Here is an 18,854-nt window from a genome sequence, read left to right on the forward strand (position 1 = left end):
AAAAGCGCAGTGCCGTCATTGACAGAAAAAAATAAAAATAAATAAATAAAAATTTCAATGACAAAATAATGAGAATAAAGAATATATTGGGAGAAATAAATGTAATTTGCTTTTGCCCTTTGTAAAGTCATTTTTGGTGGTTTTACATTACTTTGTAACCCCTTGTGCTATCCTAGGCATTTTCCCATTCGGAGTTGGGTCATCTAGACCCACTAGACAGTGCTCTGAACCTTTTTTCTTCAATGATTTGTGATCTTCATTGGTGTCCATGGATTACATGAAATCTTTCCACCTTTATCCACCTTTGTCTTGGTAGGGAGAACACGTCAATGTAAGGGTGGGGTCATCTAAGATAGCACAAGTGTTAAATTTAAAATTCAAACCATTTATGTTTTTATTTTACTATAATTTCAATTGTCAATGCCAATTTTAATGTGCCAAATATATTTAATCATGGCCTTTAGCATATAGTATAACTTTTGTTTTCTTTTAATGCACCATTTTGACCATATTCTTCATAAATATGATTTATTTAATTTTTTAATTAGTCTGCCATTTCAATACATCTCAACGTGAGGGCAAAACCAAATCCGCTCCCTAGTGGCAGAAATGATTATGACATGCCGTTATAAGCAGAATTTTTTAGTTGAAGTTAATCTCGCGAGAAGAGAAGAAAATCTCGGGAGCTGTCCTTAAACTAAAGGAAGACCAAGCGGGACCCAAGTGTGTTCACTGCAGACGGTGATTCTGCAACTTTTTCGAAAGCGAAATTTGTTTTTTTGTTGTTGTTTAGGTTGCATTGAGATAACTTTTACTTATAGTTTATAGTTTGCGGCTTACTTCACTCACCTGACTGAAGGAAAAGTTTAGGGCTCGGAGCAGCTACTTTAGAGCAGAAAGTCGGTCGGTTGGTGAGGTCGGGGCAGTTGTTTCTGCAGGAATGTCGCAGAAAGAAAGACCCAATTTTTACCGACAGGAGGTCAACAAGACAATATGGGAAGTCCCGGATCGGTACCAAAACCTGTCCCCGGTGGGCTCTGGGGCTTACGGATCGGTTTGGTGAGTAACTCTAACTTCAAGTTAGTTACGTACTGGGTGTACTCGCCTAACTTCGCCTCCATTCATTTAAACGAGGCCTTAACTGCTGAGGCTAAAGTTGGATTAGCTTGTTCAGACTGTGGGCTAACAAGGTGGAGCCTCGGTGTGTCTTTGAACAAGAAAACTTTTTTTTTTAAGTAGAAAAAAAATAAACTAGCAATACAAAATGCATTGGTTAAGTTGTCACATCATTGATTTACATGAAGACCAGTCCAAAACTATATTCTAAACAACTTTGCCTAGTTGAAGTTGACCAGAGACTGAGTTCAGCAGCACGGGTTCTTAGGTATTATTAATATATTTTATGATTTCATTACAGAGAACCTTGGAAGTGAAAATATAGCCCATGTCCTATTATTCCATTTTATTTTTAGGAGTTTATAGTGACCTCAAACCTTATTTCATGTAGTAAATAAATAGCTATATTGCAAAAAAAATAAAATAATTAGCACTAGATTTATTAATACATTTGATGATTTTTAAAAATACAAATTCCACTTGGCAGAATTTTTATTTTTTGTGCAGATTGTAACAGTTGTGTGTAATCTATAAGAAAATCATCAACTCTCGCATTTTTATATTTACGGTAATGGAAAAGGTCTTATTTTTATGTATTTAAATATTTTTTTTTGCCTTTTTATGATACGTCTTTACAGTTGTGGATTCTGTTACGAGAACCAGCTTTTAATTTGATTTTTGATTTGATTTGAAAGGGTTTATTTCAAGCAATCAAATAGAAATAATACACAAAAACAATACAATCAGCAGTTATACATTCATACAATAACTAATCAAACTTAGGATAATTAGACATATTAATAAATATTTTTTTTTATATTTAGGTGGATTTGTTTTTTAATTGATTCAGTAATTAAATGGGTGGTTCCTGTGTTATCGTGATGGCAAAGGCAGAGGTTCACTGGGTTTAATGAGCAGATGTTTGTTTTGCAAATGGAAGCAAACAGCTGTGTTGTTGCTAGGCAGTGGGACAATCTGTTGCTGGTCAGATTAGTTTAAATGTTGAACTCAAACAGCACATTGCCATATATATTCATAATGTTGTGTGTAATTGCTTAATGCATACAGAAAAGTAAAGGTTTCTTTTAATTACAACTGCAGTCCATTCCCTAAATTGGCTGATTTATAGCATGCATATGTAGGTGGAATATTGTGTCAATGGAAAGCTTCTCATAAAGTTTGCCATGTTTGGTTCATGCATCATTACTTCTGCAAAAAGGATTCTGCCACGTCATGTTTGCTGAAGACACAAACATTCTAAGTCACATTATTTAGGCAGTTCCTTTTTAACATGACTGTACTACGTACTTTATACAGTCAGAATACATTTGACCACTTAAGTTATTATTAAACCAATCAAAAAGGATGTTTTCAGTACACATGTTAGACTTCTTTAAATTATTTTCCTGTTTATTTACTTAATACTTGGCTGGATCTCCTTTTGCATGATTTGCTGCATTAATGCGCTGTTGCTTGAAGCATTGAATTGTTGTAACCAATGTCTAAATAGTTGCTTTAATAGTTGCTTTTAGCTCATCTGCATTCTTGGGTCTGGTCCCTCTTGTTTTCCAGTTGATAACAGCCTGTACATTTTCTACAGGTCAGGCCAGTTTTTTGACCAAAGAAGAACAGTTACATCATGGTCACTCAACCAGGTTTTAGGTTTTGGGCAGGTGCCAAGTCTTGCTGGAAAGAAAAATTTGCATCTCTTGGTTGTTTCTGCATTGACTGTGGACTTTAGAAACACAGAAGACCAACATCAGCAGATCTCATAGCTCCTCTAATCCTCACCATCTATGGAAGCTTCATATTAGACTTCAAGCTACTTTAATTTTGTTTCTCCGGGATCTTGATGTCCAAATAAAATGGAAAAATTGATCTAAGAAGAGGACTTTTTGGTTTTGAGCAACAGTCCTGTTCTGTTTCTCCTTATTGGTATTGTTGTCTCTGGTTCAGGAGTGATTTGACGCGAGGAATGCAGCTCATGTCTGGGATTCAACTGTCTGATGGCTCTGCTCAGCTTCAGTCTACTCTTTGTGATGTTGTCCTAAATTCTTGAATGGAATTTGCTTGACAGTCCTCTAAAGTCTGCCAATGAGGCACCTCTTCCTACAACACCTGATGGTTCTTTTCTGTCTTTAACAGTTCGGCCTACGATACAAAGACGGGTTTAAAGGTTGCTGTGAAAAAGCTTTCTCGACCATTTCAGTCCATCATCCATGCCAAGAGAACCTACAGAGAGCTGCGCCTGCTCAAACACATGAAGCATGAAAATGTAAGTGGAATTTTCTTTGTTTGCAAAAAAAATGTGTTGTACTTTTCTGAAACATGCTTTTCAAAATCCAATCTGTAGCTTATTGAAACTTAATTTCCATCTTTTTGTGTGTCAGGTTATTGGGCTCTTGGATGTCTTCACCCCTGCCACTTCTCTAAAGGAATTCACGGACGTGTAAGTTAACTTTGTTCGTTTACTTTAGTGTCAAAGTTTCCTTTCTGTCCTTTTGGCTCACTGTAGCTACAAGTGTGGAAGATTAAACAGCCTTGGGTTTCTCACAAGCGGACATCTCTAACCGTGCCTGGAAAATAAAAGGAATCGAGCCATCAGACTAAACACTCTAACGCTCTGTATTTTCTTTGTCGGTTTGGTTTGTTTTTAACTCACACTCTGTCTTCGACAAGTGCTGTTTCATCACCAACTTCCTTCCTTATGCTGACTGAATTCTTGCTCTGTGAAAGCTTTGTGTAGCTTCACTGCTACTTGTAGATATTTTTGTGTGTGTTGAACGCTCAAAATAGGACGGAAAACAGGAAAACAATAATCAACTTCTCTGTTTTAATGTGTGAAGGATCAGACTGCTTCTCTTCAAGAGTTCAAATACCAGACTTGACTTTAGTGCATATCTGGCAGAAAAATCGGTCTCAGCTGAATGCACAAAGCCACTCCCATTCAGTATTTACACACGTCTGTAGTACTCACTGTTCTGAAGATATGTGCTTTGACACGGTTACGGTTATTTAATTTTATCCAAATAATTTAATAATTAAGGGTTTTTGTAAATATTTAGTACTTGTTGGGCGATCAGGCTTTCCCCAGGAATTTGTTTTGTTGACACGGTTTGTCACTTCAATCTGAACTGCCATTGCTTTAGTTTTGAGATGATCCCCCAACATAGACTTATTAGTCAAAGAAGGCAAAAAAACATCAAGACTGGTGATATAACAAAAATTATTTATTTTCCCCCTCTCCAAAGCATTTGGGTTATGATGTCTCTCTGCCTCTGCACTCGGCTCCAGCCTTCAATGCATCTTATCTGGGCTATCGCAGAGTTGACTGCTTTGATTGTTATCTCAGGGTACTGCAGAGCTGCAGGTTGTGTTTGTGAATAGATGCAAAAGCTCAAAATCTTACCAAGTAATTCTCTGAAAGAATGGCTTTAATATGAAACATTATTTCTGATATAGAATGACTTGTTTTTGTCAATGTGTTAGTAGCTGATTTATTTTCTGATGAAAACATTATTATTATATATTAATGTAATTATTTTATTTTCTTATTTCAGGGGAAAAAATTCTAGATTTATAATTTCTAACTTGTAAAACAAGTAATTCTGTTTTAATAAAATGTTTACCTTTTAAGTTATTGTCTTAAATGAAACATTACTGAATGTTATTTCCTAGAAATGATTCAAATATACTTGGTAAAGTTGAGTTTTGCAGTGTGTGAACGGGTCTGAGGATAATCTGTGTGCTGCAGCAGCAGATAAGAGGATTCTGTTCTGTTAGTGTAAAACTTTCCCTTATAGGAAGTGGGTGAAGAGGGAAGCGTCCATAACTGAAAAGGAAATTTTAGATTTGCGCAATTATCTTTATGCTAATTTTTCTGTTTCTTGTTGCCTCTTTGCTGCTTTCCACCCATAAGTAATATACATTCAGTTAAACAGATTTTGCTATAAAGCAGCCTTAAGAGGACATCTCATGTTATCGTGACTTAGACGTGTGAAAGGGGGCAGCTTCAGGCGGTGTGTTTATGTGGGAAGGCATCTTAAGAAGTAAACGTGAGTAAAGCCTCTCCAAAGTGTCATAGATGACCTAAGGCTCACTGTGATGCCAAGTGTGGAAAAGGTCTCTGACATGACAGCTGGTGCTCATGTGCAGAGCAGCTCGCTGATAGTCTTTCCCCTGCTTCCGACCAGCAATTCTTCTTTCAAAGGAACATCTGCGTTCTTTTTTTCTATTTCTTTTTGATCAATTTTTGCACAGTTGGAAAAAGATAAATGAAACTAAAAATGAACTTAAGGAAATGCCGGTGGAACCTTCATATCTGGTACAAAAAACCCAACAACTTTAGGCTATAAAAAAAGAAGTCTAACATATAACTGTTACCTATTCCTATGTGGGGATGCAGCATTTTGATATGGATAGCCTTCATAAAAATAAGAATGGAATTGAGATTACAGTAAAGCAAGATTTTGTTTTTTTCTTCTTTAGTTTGAATAAAACAAGAAATTTTACAATACCGGTACTTTATTTTTTGGAAAATTGATATCCAATAGAAAAGTTGTTTGTTTTTAAATACAATTCTAAACTGACAATAACGTGGCTGATCTTTGATCTGATCTTTGTTGTTAACCCTTCCCAGATTGGGACACACACACACACACACACCCACACACACACACACACACACACAAAAAACCTGCTATACCTTCATTACTCTCAGATCCATGCTTTATGTCTGTGTTGAAAGTTAGACTGACCACATGGATTCACAGATAGTTCGTCAGACTCCCGGCTAATTAGCTTCATAACACTTCTTGATTTAAGGAGCAGCTGTCTGGTAAAACTGGTCATGTGACCATGCATGGTGATGACAGCATACGGCAAGTATTCAATTTACCAGAAGGAACAACACTTTTCAAGATCCACTCTGATAAAAATCGGGTTTGTGGTGTTTTTAACATGTTCTTGTGACATTTTTGTCATGATGAAGGACATGTATGAAGAAAAGTAAGCTTAAAATGGGATTTCTTAGTATTTCTTTATACAAATCTCTGTGAGTCAGGAGCAGAGAAAAAAAAACACTTGAAAAATGTTGTAGGTGTGTCGTAGAAGCTACAGTCGGCAGGGCACAAGCTCTCTGCTCCGCTCCATTCTGATGCATCCACCTTTAGTTGACTAGATCCTTTTTCATTTTCCTCTCTGAGCTGGCATCTGGTTCCAGGCTGTACGGCTGGATAGCTGCAATTTTGCTCGCCAATTTATAATGTTGTAATGTTAGGTTGGTGTTGTGATGGGCTGTAAGCTAGCGGTAGAGCAGGTAAACTGATGGATGATGGTAATTGGGGGCGGGGCTGCTCCTTGCCAGTTCTCTTGCCCACAAATCAAAGGGGAATTTCTAATGAACTCCTGCTGCTCTGCAGAAACTATGTCTCCGAAAATGACACGGGCTTTTTGATTTTTGGCTAAAAATAGCATAAGCCTCATTAAAAGACCACTGGGAACGCTTTTACAATAGGTTAAAAAATGATTGAAGTTGGACTTCATCATGCAATTATGTGACCAGATCTTTATTGATCTATTCATCTCAAACATATTTTACAAGTTCTGTGACATTTTTCTTCTAAATGAAATCTCTTAGTTTTGTACAAAACGGAAAGCAAAACTGAAAGATTTCTCCTCTTTAGGCAATGATGACAGTTACCTAATGCTTACTATCTGCACCTGAGGACAATGTTGTGCACAATCTGAAGAGTTTTTTTGTTATTTTACTCCTGTGAGCTACAGATATAAAATGCTTTAAACACGGCATGACACTATATTGAGGTTTTTAAGCTAATAACTTCTTCATGATGTGAGAAACTATCTTATGTCTGTGGGTAATCTAGGAAAAACGCTTGTATATATATTCTGTGGGAGTATGTTTTTTAATATTTTTATCCAGCAGTTCTGGTGATTTGAATGTATCACCAGGAACATACCTGTGCATTAAAATGCTGAAAGTCAGTCATCCAAAAGCAAATGCACTGCTTGTTGTTGGAGGTTCTGGTTAGCTGTGTGGACCCTACCTGCTATAGGTCACATGTATAGAGTTATCTAGACACAAACTTGGTCTGAAGAGTAGTATGATGGAAAAAAAACCCCATCCATATGACCCAAGATCTAAAAATAAATTTCAAACATCCTCCCCAGTTTCTATAAAAGAGAGGGAACCGTTACTATATAGGCACTTTTTCCCCCCAGGTTGGCTGATCTGTGAAGCATGTCTGTGTCCCTCTCCGTTGCTTAAAAATTCAGCATGACCAGGTGCTATTTTTACACGGCTGGTACTGTGTGGGAATAGAATAGTATTCATGAAGTAGGAATTTATTGAGCTGCAGGCGGACAGAGGAGCACTACCAGGCTGCTCTTTTAGTTTCCTGCTCTGCCATTGACTGCAAGTGCTCTCCAGGCAATTCAAACTGCCCTGGGATTAGAATGGAATTTTCCACTGAGTCTCTACCATTCAACTTATTTCTAAGGTGTTTATCGGCCTTTCAGTGTCTCTAGAAGGAAATAAAAGTGACAGAGTATCTGCATAACTAGTTGAAATTAGAAAACTGAGTCATCTATTAAAACAATTAGGCTTACAATGTTTTTGAAATAAAATTCAAACGTTTTTGCAAAATGTCTGTTTTTCTGACACTAGTTTTCTGTTTTAACAGGTATTTTGTTAATCACCTTATGGGGGCAGATCTCAACAACATCGTGAAATGTCAGAAACTCACAGACGACCATGTGCAGTTCCTCATATATCAGATCCTCCGAGGATTAAAAGTAAGGTTTTTCCTTTGGTCAAAAATATCTTTGCTTATTAATGTGTATACATTTGGATAAGAAGATACATTTTCAAATATCTTCTTGACTTTTTATTTTTGCTTGTATTTGTCTATAGAAGCCAAATAGTGACATGTTTGTACATATTTTAACACCAGCAATTGAAAAGTGTCTAACAACTTCCTTAAAAGTGGGCACAGATGAACATTTAGATAATATTTTCATATGCAGGAACTGACAGAAATCTTTGTTGTATTAAGTTGATACACAACATACCTTCTTCAACTACCTTTGAGGAAGTAATCTTATTGTAATCCCACAAATTGATCAAAAATATTTCCCCTCTGCTTTAAATCTTATGAATCCAGGGTAAAAAATCCAATGAAAATGTGGAAGAAAATGTTTTTTTATTGCCTGTCTTCACGTTTATGTGTTAGTTGTGTTTATTTATTAGCTAACTTTTCAAACTAACGAGCCAAAGTATTCAGAAAGCTTATCAAGTAGTTTTGCTACATTTCTTCTAACCCATAGATCTGCAACCTTTAATACTAAAAGAGCTATTTGGTCCAGTTTCCTATAGATTTTCAAAACAAATTCAGGCGTCATGGATTTTTACAAAAATTGAAGTGAAAAGGTGTTTTCATTTTTATTATATTACTTTTAACTGCAGCACACACAAGTTACTTTCAAAATAAAATACATCTTGTCAATTAAGATCCTCTGCTGCAGCAGATTTACTTGCAATTATACTTTAAGAACTTTGCCTCTGAACATCAACTAAACATAAGGTAATAATGAATTTAAACTTATTCTAATAATTAACCCTTTTACCATCATTTTATTAAGTTGTCTCACTTGTGTGTGTTTTGGAGGAATGGTAAAAAATTTCGATGCCTCTGGATTTAGAGTAATGTCACTAGTAGTAAATAAAAAAATAAAAAAACTCATGAAAGATCACCTCAGTTTAAAAATAAAAAATGACAAAACATAAGTAACAAACATAGTATTTGTTCAGATTATTTGTTAGCATTTTTCTCCAAAGAGCTGCATGTGGCTCCGGATGGTCGGGTTGCAGACCTCTTACCTAACCCTTATGTTGTCAGCCAAGCAGACGGCTGCTCTCCAATCTGGAACATTTAAAACGAATAAATGAACGCTGATGCATTAAAATGCTACTCAGTTGTTTCAGTTTACAAAGCCTCAATATTAGAACTACTTTTCAAGCTTCAATGGCTTTTATATTGTAATTCCTGCCTTCATTGTAGCGATTTGAGATTTTACCCAAAATATAAAGCGCATTCTAAATAAAATGTATTATTATTATTATTATTATATTCCTGAAGATTTAAAAAATGGTAAAATGGGCTTGATCAAATCCTTAGGCAGGAGTTTTTCTTTTGAAAGGAGTGGACAGATTTTAGAGAGGTGTCCATTTTTTTATCCAGCCTGTAGAAATAAGCTTGGCAAACTTTTCTTGGAGCTGTCTGGATTGGATTTATCAAAAAATGGTTTGAATATGTGATTTTCTTAATCTAATTGGGTTTTGTGTTAGATGTGTTCTAATGTTTTTCTCAATAAATACTGACATCCAAATCTGTGCTTCTCTGCAGTACATCCACTCAGCAGACATCATTCACAGAGTAAGTGCTGACACTGAGTTAATTACTAATGTCTTTATGGCCAGTGTAGGGACAAAAATGTCCAGCTTGATGGATGTCTCCCACAAGAAACGCTTCTTAGTCAAGCTTGTACATAAACTAAGATAAAGTTTTTCTGTTTTTTTTTATTCCAGTTGAGGGAATTACCTTTTTTTAGTTTTTAAGAAAGAGGGCTGATTATCTGTCAGTGCCTATGACTTTAATTCGTTTCCTCTCCACAGGATTTAAAACCCAGTAACTTGGCAGTAAATGAGGACTGTGAGCTGAAGGTCAGTGGATTGTTTTTTTATTTTTTACTTTCAGCAACACTTCCTCAAACCGGAGAGATAACCAACATCTTTAGTAGCCAAAACTGTAATTTTTAACTCTGATGTCTCACTCAGATTTTGGACTTTGGTTTGGCACGGCTCACCGACGACGAGATGACTGGCTATGTAGCCACCCGCTGGTACCGAGCCCCAGAGATCATGTTGAACTGGATGCACTACAACATGACAGGTATGTGTTCAAAAAGGCCTTAGTGTTTCTAAGAAGAAGATTTTTGTCAACAGATTGTAATGGTTGTGTTGCTTCTTTGTTTTTTCAGTGGATATTTGGTCAGTCGGGTGTATAATGGCAGAACTTCTAACTGGACGAACTCTGTTTCCTGGCACAGACCGTATCCTTGAAATGAGAGTGCAAAGCTGGATGCCATCTCTGTTCATGATTCTAATGTCCAAAAGTGACTCACAGCTGCCCCTCTGTACATAAAAGAATGTTCGGACTTGATTGAGGACTGCTGGAGGTAAAAATGAGCTTTAGAAATGGAAGGAAATATTTTTTTTTGTTGACTAAACCTGGATAACATGTTAAAGGCAGCCTAGTTTGCTTGTGTCATGAAATGTCACCAGAAATGTTTTTTATTTTCCACACTCTGATGCTTAGATTGCCATAACCCTTGATTCATTTTCTCTTACTTGATTGGCAGGTTGGTTAGACATTTGTATCAGTGCACAGTGGAAAACAGGTGTGATAAATATTTTGACACACTAAAGCTCTGTTGTTACTGTTCTGTAACTGATTTCTGCTGTCCGCAAAGAACAGTAGAAGATCCTTAGAGTCACAGGAAAACCTGCTCTTCTCCTTAATAATGAAAGGGCCTGGGGTGAATGCATTCCTGTTAGGCTACTACATACAAGTTTACACTCCTCTCCAGCTTGACTATCTTCAGGGATGTTTACTCTTCTACTGTGTCGGTGTACATTATTGCCACACATCTGCTCTATTTTAGCACTGTTGCAAACTCTCCATTCTTGGAGTAGCTGGTGTTTTTTTTTTTTACTTTCAAACAAGCTGTAAGCTTTTTCTTGTTGATTTTTAAGAAAGCTGGCTTAAGACGTTCTCAAAAGAGTCTTCGGGCAAGAGTGAAGTCTAAGTGAAAAATGGCAAAATATCCCAAATGCTGTCTAGGTGATGCACCTTTCAGAAGGAAATGTTCCTCCATGCCGTGTGGTCTTCCTTGAACATGTGCTTGTAGACATTGATCAGTTGAAGTTAATCATGATGCTCGTCGGAACTCCAGGGCCAGAGCTCTTGATGAAAATATCTTCAGAGTCTGTGAGTCCACAAATGCAAGGATTTTCTGATCTGTCGATGTGCTGTGCAACCGTTTGATTGGCTGCTTTCTCACTTCAAGCATGTTTCCAACCTTCAGGCTTGCATTTTGAAGACTTGCTTTGTTCTCCTCTTTTAAAGGAGTGAATTAAGTGTTTGCTACGACGTTGTTGTGACACAACTGTTGTCCTTTGTCCTGCCCTCTTCTTGATTTGTCTGTTTGTCGCCCTTCTCTGCCACATAAAGTCTGACGATCGGAGCTTGCTTTTCAGCAGTGCACATGCAGACACACAAGGTTAGCTTGAGGAAAAAAAAATCATCTTATCCAGCTCTGCTCTGTCGCTATACTCCCCTTGACACAAGCCTCAAAGATATAAACCAGCTTCAGCAGATAATGCGTCTGACAGGAACTCCCCCAGCAGCTCTAATAAGCAGGATGCCCAGCCACGAGGTGAGCGCGACTCCCACATAGATAGAGCAACTGGGTGAAGAAGTAAGGTTCGACATTCTGCACAGTTCAGCATTTATTTGCTGTGATCACCATTGAGGATCTTGGCGTTAAAGTCCATTTTGAACACAATGTACTCCTGTGCACTTATGCACTCCTCACCTTCCCTGCTATTCACTAATAAAACACTAATATGGATGTTGTCTACAATATTTTTGCTAACAAAACTTTTATAGGCTATATAAATTGGTGGGGTTTGTTTGGGACTTCCTTTTTTTTTTTGCTTGTGACTACAGTCGGATAACTAGATATTCTTTTCACCTCTACTTTGCGTTATGCTTCATGTCTTTGTAACATTTTATGTGCTTTTTGTAACATAAGGTCCTATTGGTTTGACATTTTTGTAAATGTATATAGATTACAGCCTGTTAAATAGTTTTCAATTGTTGAAAGTAAACTGCATGCTTCTCTTTCCATGAGAGCGGAGTATCATTTCCTATTCCCATTTAAGTCCAAATTACAATAAATGATTTTACTTCTTTTCTGATAAAAGAAAACTCCTTGCTCAATAATTAATTTTTTACAAAAGTTCCTGTTTTACCAAACAGAAGTAGAAAGTGCTGTCTGGAAAAAAAATAGATAAATAAATAAAAAAAACAAGTTTGTACTTTGAGGAAAATCTAACAGCAATTGCTGAGGTGTTGGGGTAGGGGGCTTGTAGCCCACCCAGCATATTATCAGCGTCACAAATAAGCTCTTTTGGAAACTGCATTTTTGTCTGCACCTCATTCACAACAATTAGAATAAAGAAATACACAGAAATGCAATTTTACATGTAATTTTCTCAATATCTGTCTTCCATCATCAGAAAAGTACCACAAAAAGAAGTTAAAAACACCAACAAAACTCATGGAATATTGGAACATCAAAATGCATTTTTAAATAAACATTTAACCTCACACATTTTGGAGCAATTAACCATTTTATGTTAGTCAAAGAGGAAGACGAGGAGGATTGTAGTAGAACAATGAAGGACAATTTTCCTTCAGTATAAATTGAACTCATTATTGTTACGCACGATAATTTTAACAGCCTTTTTGTTCCTGACTTGCAGTCAGAAGTATAGCAGTGCTGGAGAAATGTGGGTGATAGTTTAGTTCTTTATTGGAAAAGAAGTCAAATGGCATAAACCTTTAAGTTTGTCTTCATTAATGGTTCTGTGTTGTCATATTTTCCAGGCCAGGACCTACATCAGCTCTTTGCCTCACATGGCCAAGAGAAACTTTGCGGATGTATTCATCGGTGCTAACCCGCTTGGTAAGACAAGTTTACATTGGAACAAAACAGACTATTTACTTAAACTTATATTTATTTATGTACTGGTCACTATTTTGGTTTACATTTCCTTTTTTTTTCCATTTTCATTTTTGATAAAGCTGTCGACCTCTTGGAGAAAATGTTGGTTCTGGATACAGACAGAAGAATAACAGCAGCCGAGGCCCTGGAGCACCCCTACTTTGCCCAGTACCATGATCCAGATGATGAGCCGGAAGCTGAGCCTTATGACCAGAGCTTTGAGAGCCGGGATCTCAATATTAAGGAGTGGAAACGTAAGACATATTGCTTTGAATTTGTCAACTCATAAACCCAGAACTATTGTTAGATTTTCTGCTCTAGAAATCCCCAAAGAAAAAAAACTTTAAAAATATATATTTATAAGGACATTAAATGGTTAAAACTGTTGTAACTATAAAAATGGATAAATGTTTGCGTTTACATGTTTGAGGATGAAACAGTGTGACACTAAAGATCCTCTCATCCAATTTGCTTAAATATATTTTATCTATGTTTCAACTGATCCCACCTGCCAGTGAAATGATTAATATGATCCTGTTTTTTTTCCACATCTTGAAGTTAGATTCCCCAAAGCCATAACAAGTCACTGTTAACATAACCTAGTCCCACAGACTTCAGATAAATCACGGTGATTGTCATCAAGCCAGATGAAGCACTACAACCAACAAACTAGTAGAAATTATATAACGGTTTATTTATGTTATAATCGGATTACAGCGATATGCAGATTCATCAAACCTTACTTTGAATTTAATCTGCTAACTAAAATATAAGCTGATTAAATCTGATCTTAGTGTTCTAATTACTTTGACTGTAGTTTGATTATTTCTTATGTAATCTGATTACACGTAATGTATAAGTTTACCATAAATTTAATTACATGACATGGATTTAAAAGTGACATTAATTCTTTATTTATGGGTGTTGCATGTTATTTAGTGGTTAAAGTAATATTGAGTACTATTTAAGTAAGGGTTAATGGACGATGAAGTGTGCATTATCAGAAATGAATGCACGCAGTGGAAGCCTGAACCATCTGATGCAAAGTTGAGTGCGTTCATTTGATAAAAGACCAGGGGTGGCGAACAAGTTTGACACCAAGAGCCAAAGTTTTTAACTGTCAGAGTCGAAGAGTCACAGCACACACTGACCTGCCAAGACGTACACACACAAACGCGCAATTAAAGCCATATTATTGTCCATAACGCTCTCCTCTCCCTACAATACAACATCAAGGATCCAGAAAGTAACCAGCAACTACCCTGGAGGTCAGACACCCCGTCCACAGACACAGGCACCTCTCTCTCATCTCATATACACACACACACACTCTCTCTCTATCTCACTCTTTTCTCTGCCTCTCTCTGACACACACAACAACTCAGTGACATGCAGTGAGGTTGATGGCTGGTGAGGCACGGACTCCTCTGAAGTCAGATTTACGGTTGTAAAAACGGAATATTTCACCGTTCATCCAAAAGTATTTAACTGGTAATTCTTTATATCTTATCGACATTCCTCTTTCAATGACCCTTACACCAACAAATACACAAACATCTGGACAGAGCATCCTTCTGGTGTCTGAGTAATTCATATTCACAATAAACAGATTAAATACATTACATTTCAGATGAGTGTAGCATAAATTTAATTTGAACCTTCAGTAAAAAAAATACTTTTATAACTTTTCTTTTTCTTTTTTATTTAAAAACTAAAGATTGACTATTTGCATGAAAAACTGATAATTGATGGAACATTAAAATATTCACACAAGCATGCTCAGTCAGGTGTCTTTTCCAAACTACATTTCAGAATTTCTTACCTTGCTGCAGTGATGGATGATGATCTCAGTGGGACTTCTGGCATCTCTTGTTTCTAGTAATCCTCTGCAGATCAGGTTTATATTCAGTTGTAGCCTCTCTGAGCAGTTCCTTTACGTGAGTGTCAGTCAGAACAGACCGATGCTTTGATTTCATGTGTTTCAAGGTAATAAACAGGGACTGGCAGACATATAATGAGGAGAACGTCGACAACAGCTTGAGAGCAGCTCTTTTACACACGGGTTTTTTTCTTCGTTGGCACAGTTCTCCAAAACGTAACGGGACCTTTTTTGAAAAGAGATTTCAGCTCAATCATCTCTGGTTCACTCGCTGCCTCATCAGTGACAAGCGGAGATCTCAGGCAGTCAGTCTGCATTAAAGGATCGATGAGAAAAGTGATCTGCAGTCGTTTCTGCTGCAGGTCCTCAAACCACAAAGTAAAGTTTCCGTCCAGTTGCACAAGCAGTGTCACGTTCTGCGCTTTATTCATTTTGATTGCAGCCTTCTGCTGTGAGCTCCGCAAAGCAGGAAAGTGAAACAGATTGTCGTTTTGAATGTGCACTTAGAAAAGCTTCAACATGTTAATAAAGGAGACAATTTGTGTCAGATCAGGAAGGGTTTTGAATTTTCCCCGGGATACGTTTTGTTCTTTTCTGCCATGAAGTATTTTACTGCTTCCCAAAGCTCATAATAATAAACATAGTGACTTGCCATTCCATTCAGTAAAAAAGTAAGAATCTTCCCATTCTTCCAGAAATGTCCTGTGTTTATCTTTATACTCTGAATTTCTCCATTTTCACCATGAAAATGGCATTGGTCGCAACCCGCGCAAATGACTGGTGGTCATTTGTGTGTCGGGAGCAGCATCAAAACACACACACTGCCAAATTACTTTTATTATTATGTATCATTTATTTTTAATACCCTCTGATGGATTTGAGTGTGGTTTAAGAGGGAAAAACTATGAAATGGGGCACAGTATGTAGAAAATATGATGAGACGCAAAGAGCCGCATGCCTATTGGCCGAGAGCCGCGTGTTCGCCATCCCTGTATTAGACACTTCGCAGGCCATTATCCCCCTTATATCATGATTACTTACAAAAGAAACAAATGTTCAATCAGTTTTTAAACAATTTTTCGTGTTGTTTTTTGGCTGAGGTAACTTTTTTTAACAAAAAGCGGACTAATTACGTGCCGTCTAGCCGGCTGTAGCGGCAAAGGAAAGTGATATCTATGCTGATGCTCACGATAGATTAAATATGTGCAGTGATATGGAACATTTAAAATATGGGACCGGAACTTCTTTTTTAGGTGTGCAGGTATCACTGTGGATTATCAGTTTTTAATCCACACCCATCAGCCAAAAATGTTTTTACTTTACAGAATAAACTATGGTTTAGAATCGAGTATTCACCTGGACCATGGTATAATAACGTAGTGTAAATCATAACAAGGACAGATTAATAATAATGTCAGTGTTATCACCCAGTAAGAAAGCTCATTGCAACATTATTATTGTCTCTATCTCCAAAGCTGATATGAAATTTAATATTTTGAAGATTGTAGGTTTATTTAGCATTTTATAAAGAAAGGTTTCTTTTAATTGTTCAGCTTTTGTTATATATTTCCAGCACGTTTTGGCAAATTTAAAATGAACAAATTTTAGGAATGAGTTTTTGTGTCTGCTGCACATATGCCTCTTACATCACCACAAAACTAACTTATTTACACCAACTTAGTGGAAAACTTGGACCTGTTTAGATAAAAGCTGATATACTGGTAGGAATGGAAGGAAGACACAAACAAATCTCTTCCTCAGCCTCTCACTGTTTTTAGTTTGATTACAGTCAGGCTTGTACTGGTCGGATTACACAAATATGTCATGGAAAATGTCGAAATAGATTTCTAGACCAAAATGGGGAACTCATTGGCAACAGTCAATCAACAGCTGTCCAAAGGAGGATCAGCAAAGTTTAGCTTTAAACCACAATCTTGTTTCAGTTCAATGAGTTCCTCTTACTCCCGTAAAGGCATGTCCTTTCTAACAACACAGGCTGATCTGTATGCTGTATATTTTTACCCAGTCAAAGCATTCTGTGAAGACTGAAGAGAAATAAATGACCATATCTCCCCAAATGTGTGAAAAATCTCAACATCTTCATAGTCTTCCTTCTATATAAAAGCTTGATTGCCTTTTTAAATGCTGGTGAAACGGTCTTTGATTACAACAGACTTATCCTGAGTTATTATTTTTGGTAAACTAATAATCTAAAACTGAGGTTTTTTTTTACTTGTGAAAAACTTGGTCTACATTGAAGACATTTATATTTAGGGATGGAAAAACCTCTCAAAACATTAGCCTCTTACATCAGCACAATCCTTTGGATTTATGTAATAGTGGGCCGTGGCATAATAAAGCTTGAAAAACAATTGTGTGTGTGTGTGTGTATATATATGTATATATATGTATATATATGTATGTATGTATGTATGTATGTATGTATGTATGTGTGTATGTGTGTATGTGTGTATATATATGTATATATATATGTATGTGTGTGATATATGTGTATGTACAGTACAGACCAAAAGTTTGGACACACCTTCCCATTCATTTGAATGAGAAGGTGTGTCCACACTTTTGGTCTGTACCGTATACATTTACCGGTAATCACATGTTTATTACTAAAATATTTTCTTTTTTATTGTAGGATTAACCTATGAGGAGCTGTGCAGCTTTGAGCCGCCTGTCTTTAACGAGGACGACATGGAGTGATGAGATGAGCAAACTACTTTAAACGTGACATGTGCATTAAATGTTAAACTTTCAGGCATACGCCAAACTTTATCATATTTTTTAGTCTTTGTACTTTCAGAGGAGGCTATCAGTGATTTAAATGTGATGAAATGTGATGTGATGAATATAAATACAGCAAATCCTATAAGAGCTATCATTTTTCTTATTTAAGAACCACTAATGTTGATGGTCTTATGCATGGAAATGTCACATTTTTTGCCAAAGTCTAAAATAAGTTTATATTCCTGAAATATTTTTAACATTTAGACTTTGAGAACTTATCACTGTGACACTGAGATGCTGAAACTTATTGACCTGTAGATGTGCTACTTCCTGTTCCCGTCGTGTAATGGATGAATAAGCTTTAGCTTTAGAAATAAGCTTGTTCGCCCCCTTCTCAACCAAATCTGTCACACACACACAGTTGGTAATATTTTAAATAAAAAATAATCACTTTAAAAATGTTCATTTAATGCAGATGTAGATTTATGGGTTCTATTGTTTTAGAAATTAGAAAAATGCAGTAAAAACCTTTTCTTTGCCGTTTCCGGCTATAAGTGCACAACTGTTGACCTAAAACATTTATTTATTTAAATCTATTTTTTTTAAAGGTTAGAAGATTAGATTTTCTGTGAATGACTTGCTGGATACAAAAAGGTCAGAGCCCCTTTTCTCTGTGACAAGCAAAAGAAACGATATGCCGTATTTTTTTTTAAGACCATGGTTATAATGAAATGACCATAAGCTTGGAAATGAAAATGTTTAACTCGTGTTGGTTTACAGAGTTTTCAGTATTGTTATAACCAACGGAAATAACCATACTCCTGATCTGTGTAAAAGAGGAATTTCTATTTATAGTATGTGAGGGTGGTATTTATAAGGATCCATTTTTTTCCAGTCCTGTAAGACAACTGCAAAAATCTTCAGTCCTGTAACAAAAATAAAGACTAAGAGATTTATTGGGTGTCTCCTTATTTGTGAAATAATCCCTGCTTGTATTATTTGGTATAACAAAGTAATGCACGCTGGTATTTTTTTAATGAACAGTGACTTTGGTAAAATAAAGTAAGTTGTATTGAAATGACTTGGTCGTTCCAGGTGCCTTCATTCTCAACTTATGTATTCATGCAAAATAGGCTTTTTTTGGTAACATAAATGAATTGAGTCTTGCATGAAACTCTGCCTTTGACTCATAAGATATAAGAAAAAAATAACGTTGGAAATAATTAATATTTTTTAGTCTACTCTTTTA

General features: G+C 36.3%; 1 protein-coding gene across 2 annotated transcripts; it reads left to right on the forward strand.

Moving 5' to 3' along the window:
* Positions 1–654: 654 nt before the first annotated feature.
* mapk14a (mitogen-activated protein kinase 14a) lies at positions 655–18,561 on the forward strand. Of its 2 annotated transcripts, none has more exons than XM_023956557.2 (12): positions 655–1,059; positions 3,262–3,391; positions 3,507–3,565; positions 7,818–7,929; positions 9,540–9,569; positions 9,809–9,856; positions 9,971–10,085; positions 10,174–10,245; positions 11,552–11,631; positions 12,867–12,945; positions 13,065–13,238; positions 17,517–18,561. In XM_023956557.2, the coding sequence occupies exons 1-12, from the start codon at positions 941–943 to the stop codon at positions 17,579–17,581; spliced, it is 1,083 nt and encodes a 360-aa protein (XP_023812325.1). In that variant the 5' UTR covers positions 655–940; the 3' UTR covers positions 17,582–18,561. The 2 variants fall into 2 exon arrangements, with proteins under 2 accessions (XP_023812325.1, XP_004070460.1); XM_004070412.5 differs by lacking the exon at positions 11,552–11,631 and adding an exon at positions 11,104–11,183 and having other exon boundaries at positions 668–1,059.
* Positions 18,562–18,854: the final 293 nt, after the last annotated feature.

This window comes from Oryzias latipes, chromosome 7 (genome assembly GCF_053564925.1).
Source record: "Oryzias latipes strain Hd-rR chromosome 7, Olatipes_Hd-rR_3.1".
Taxonomy (NCBI): domain Eukaryota; kingdom Metazoa; phylum Chordata; class Actinopteri; order Beloniformes; family Adrianichthyidae; genus Oryzias; species Oryzias latipes.

Coding starts and splice junctions, on each gene's coding strand:
- mapk14a (XM_023956557.2), top strand. CDS start 941: ATGTCGCAGAAAGAAAGACCCAATTTTTACCGACAGGAGGTCAACAAG. Junction 3,566..7,817: donor CTAAAGGAATTCACGGACGT/GTAAGTTAACTT, acceptor CTGTTTTAACAG/GTATTTTGTTAATCACCTTA. Junction 10,246..11,551: donor TCTGTTTCCTGGCACAGACC/GTATCCTTGAAA, acceptor CAAGCCTCAAAG/ATATAAACCAGCTTCAGCAG.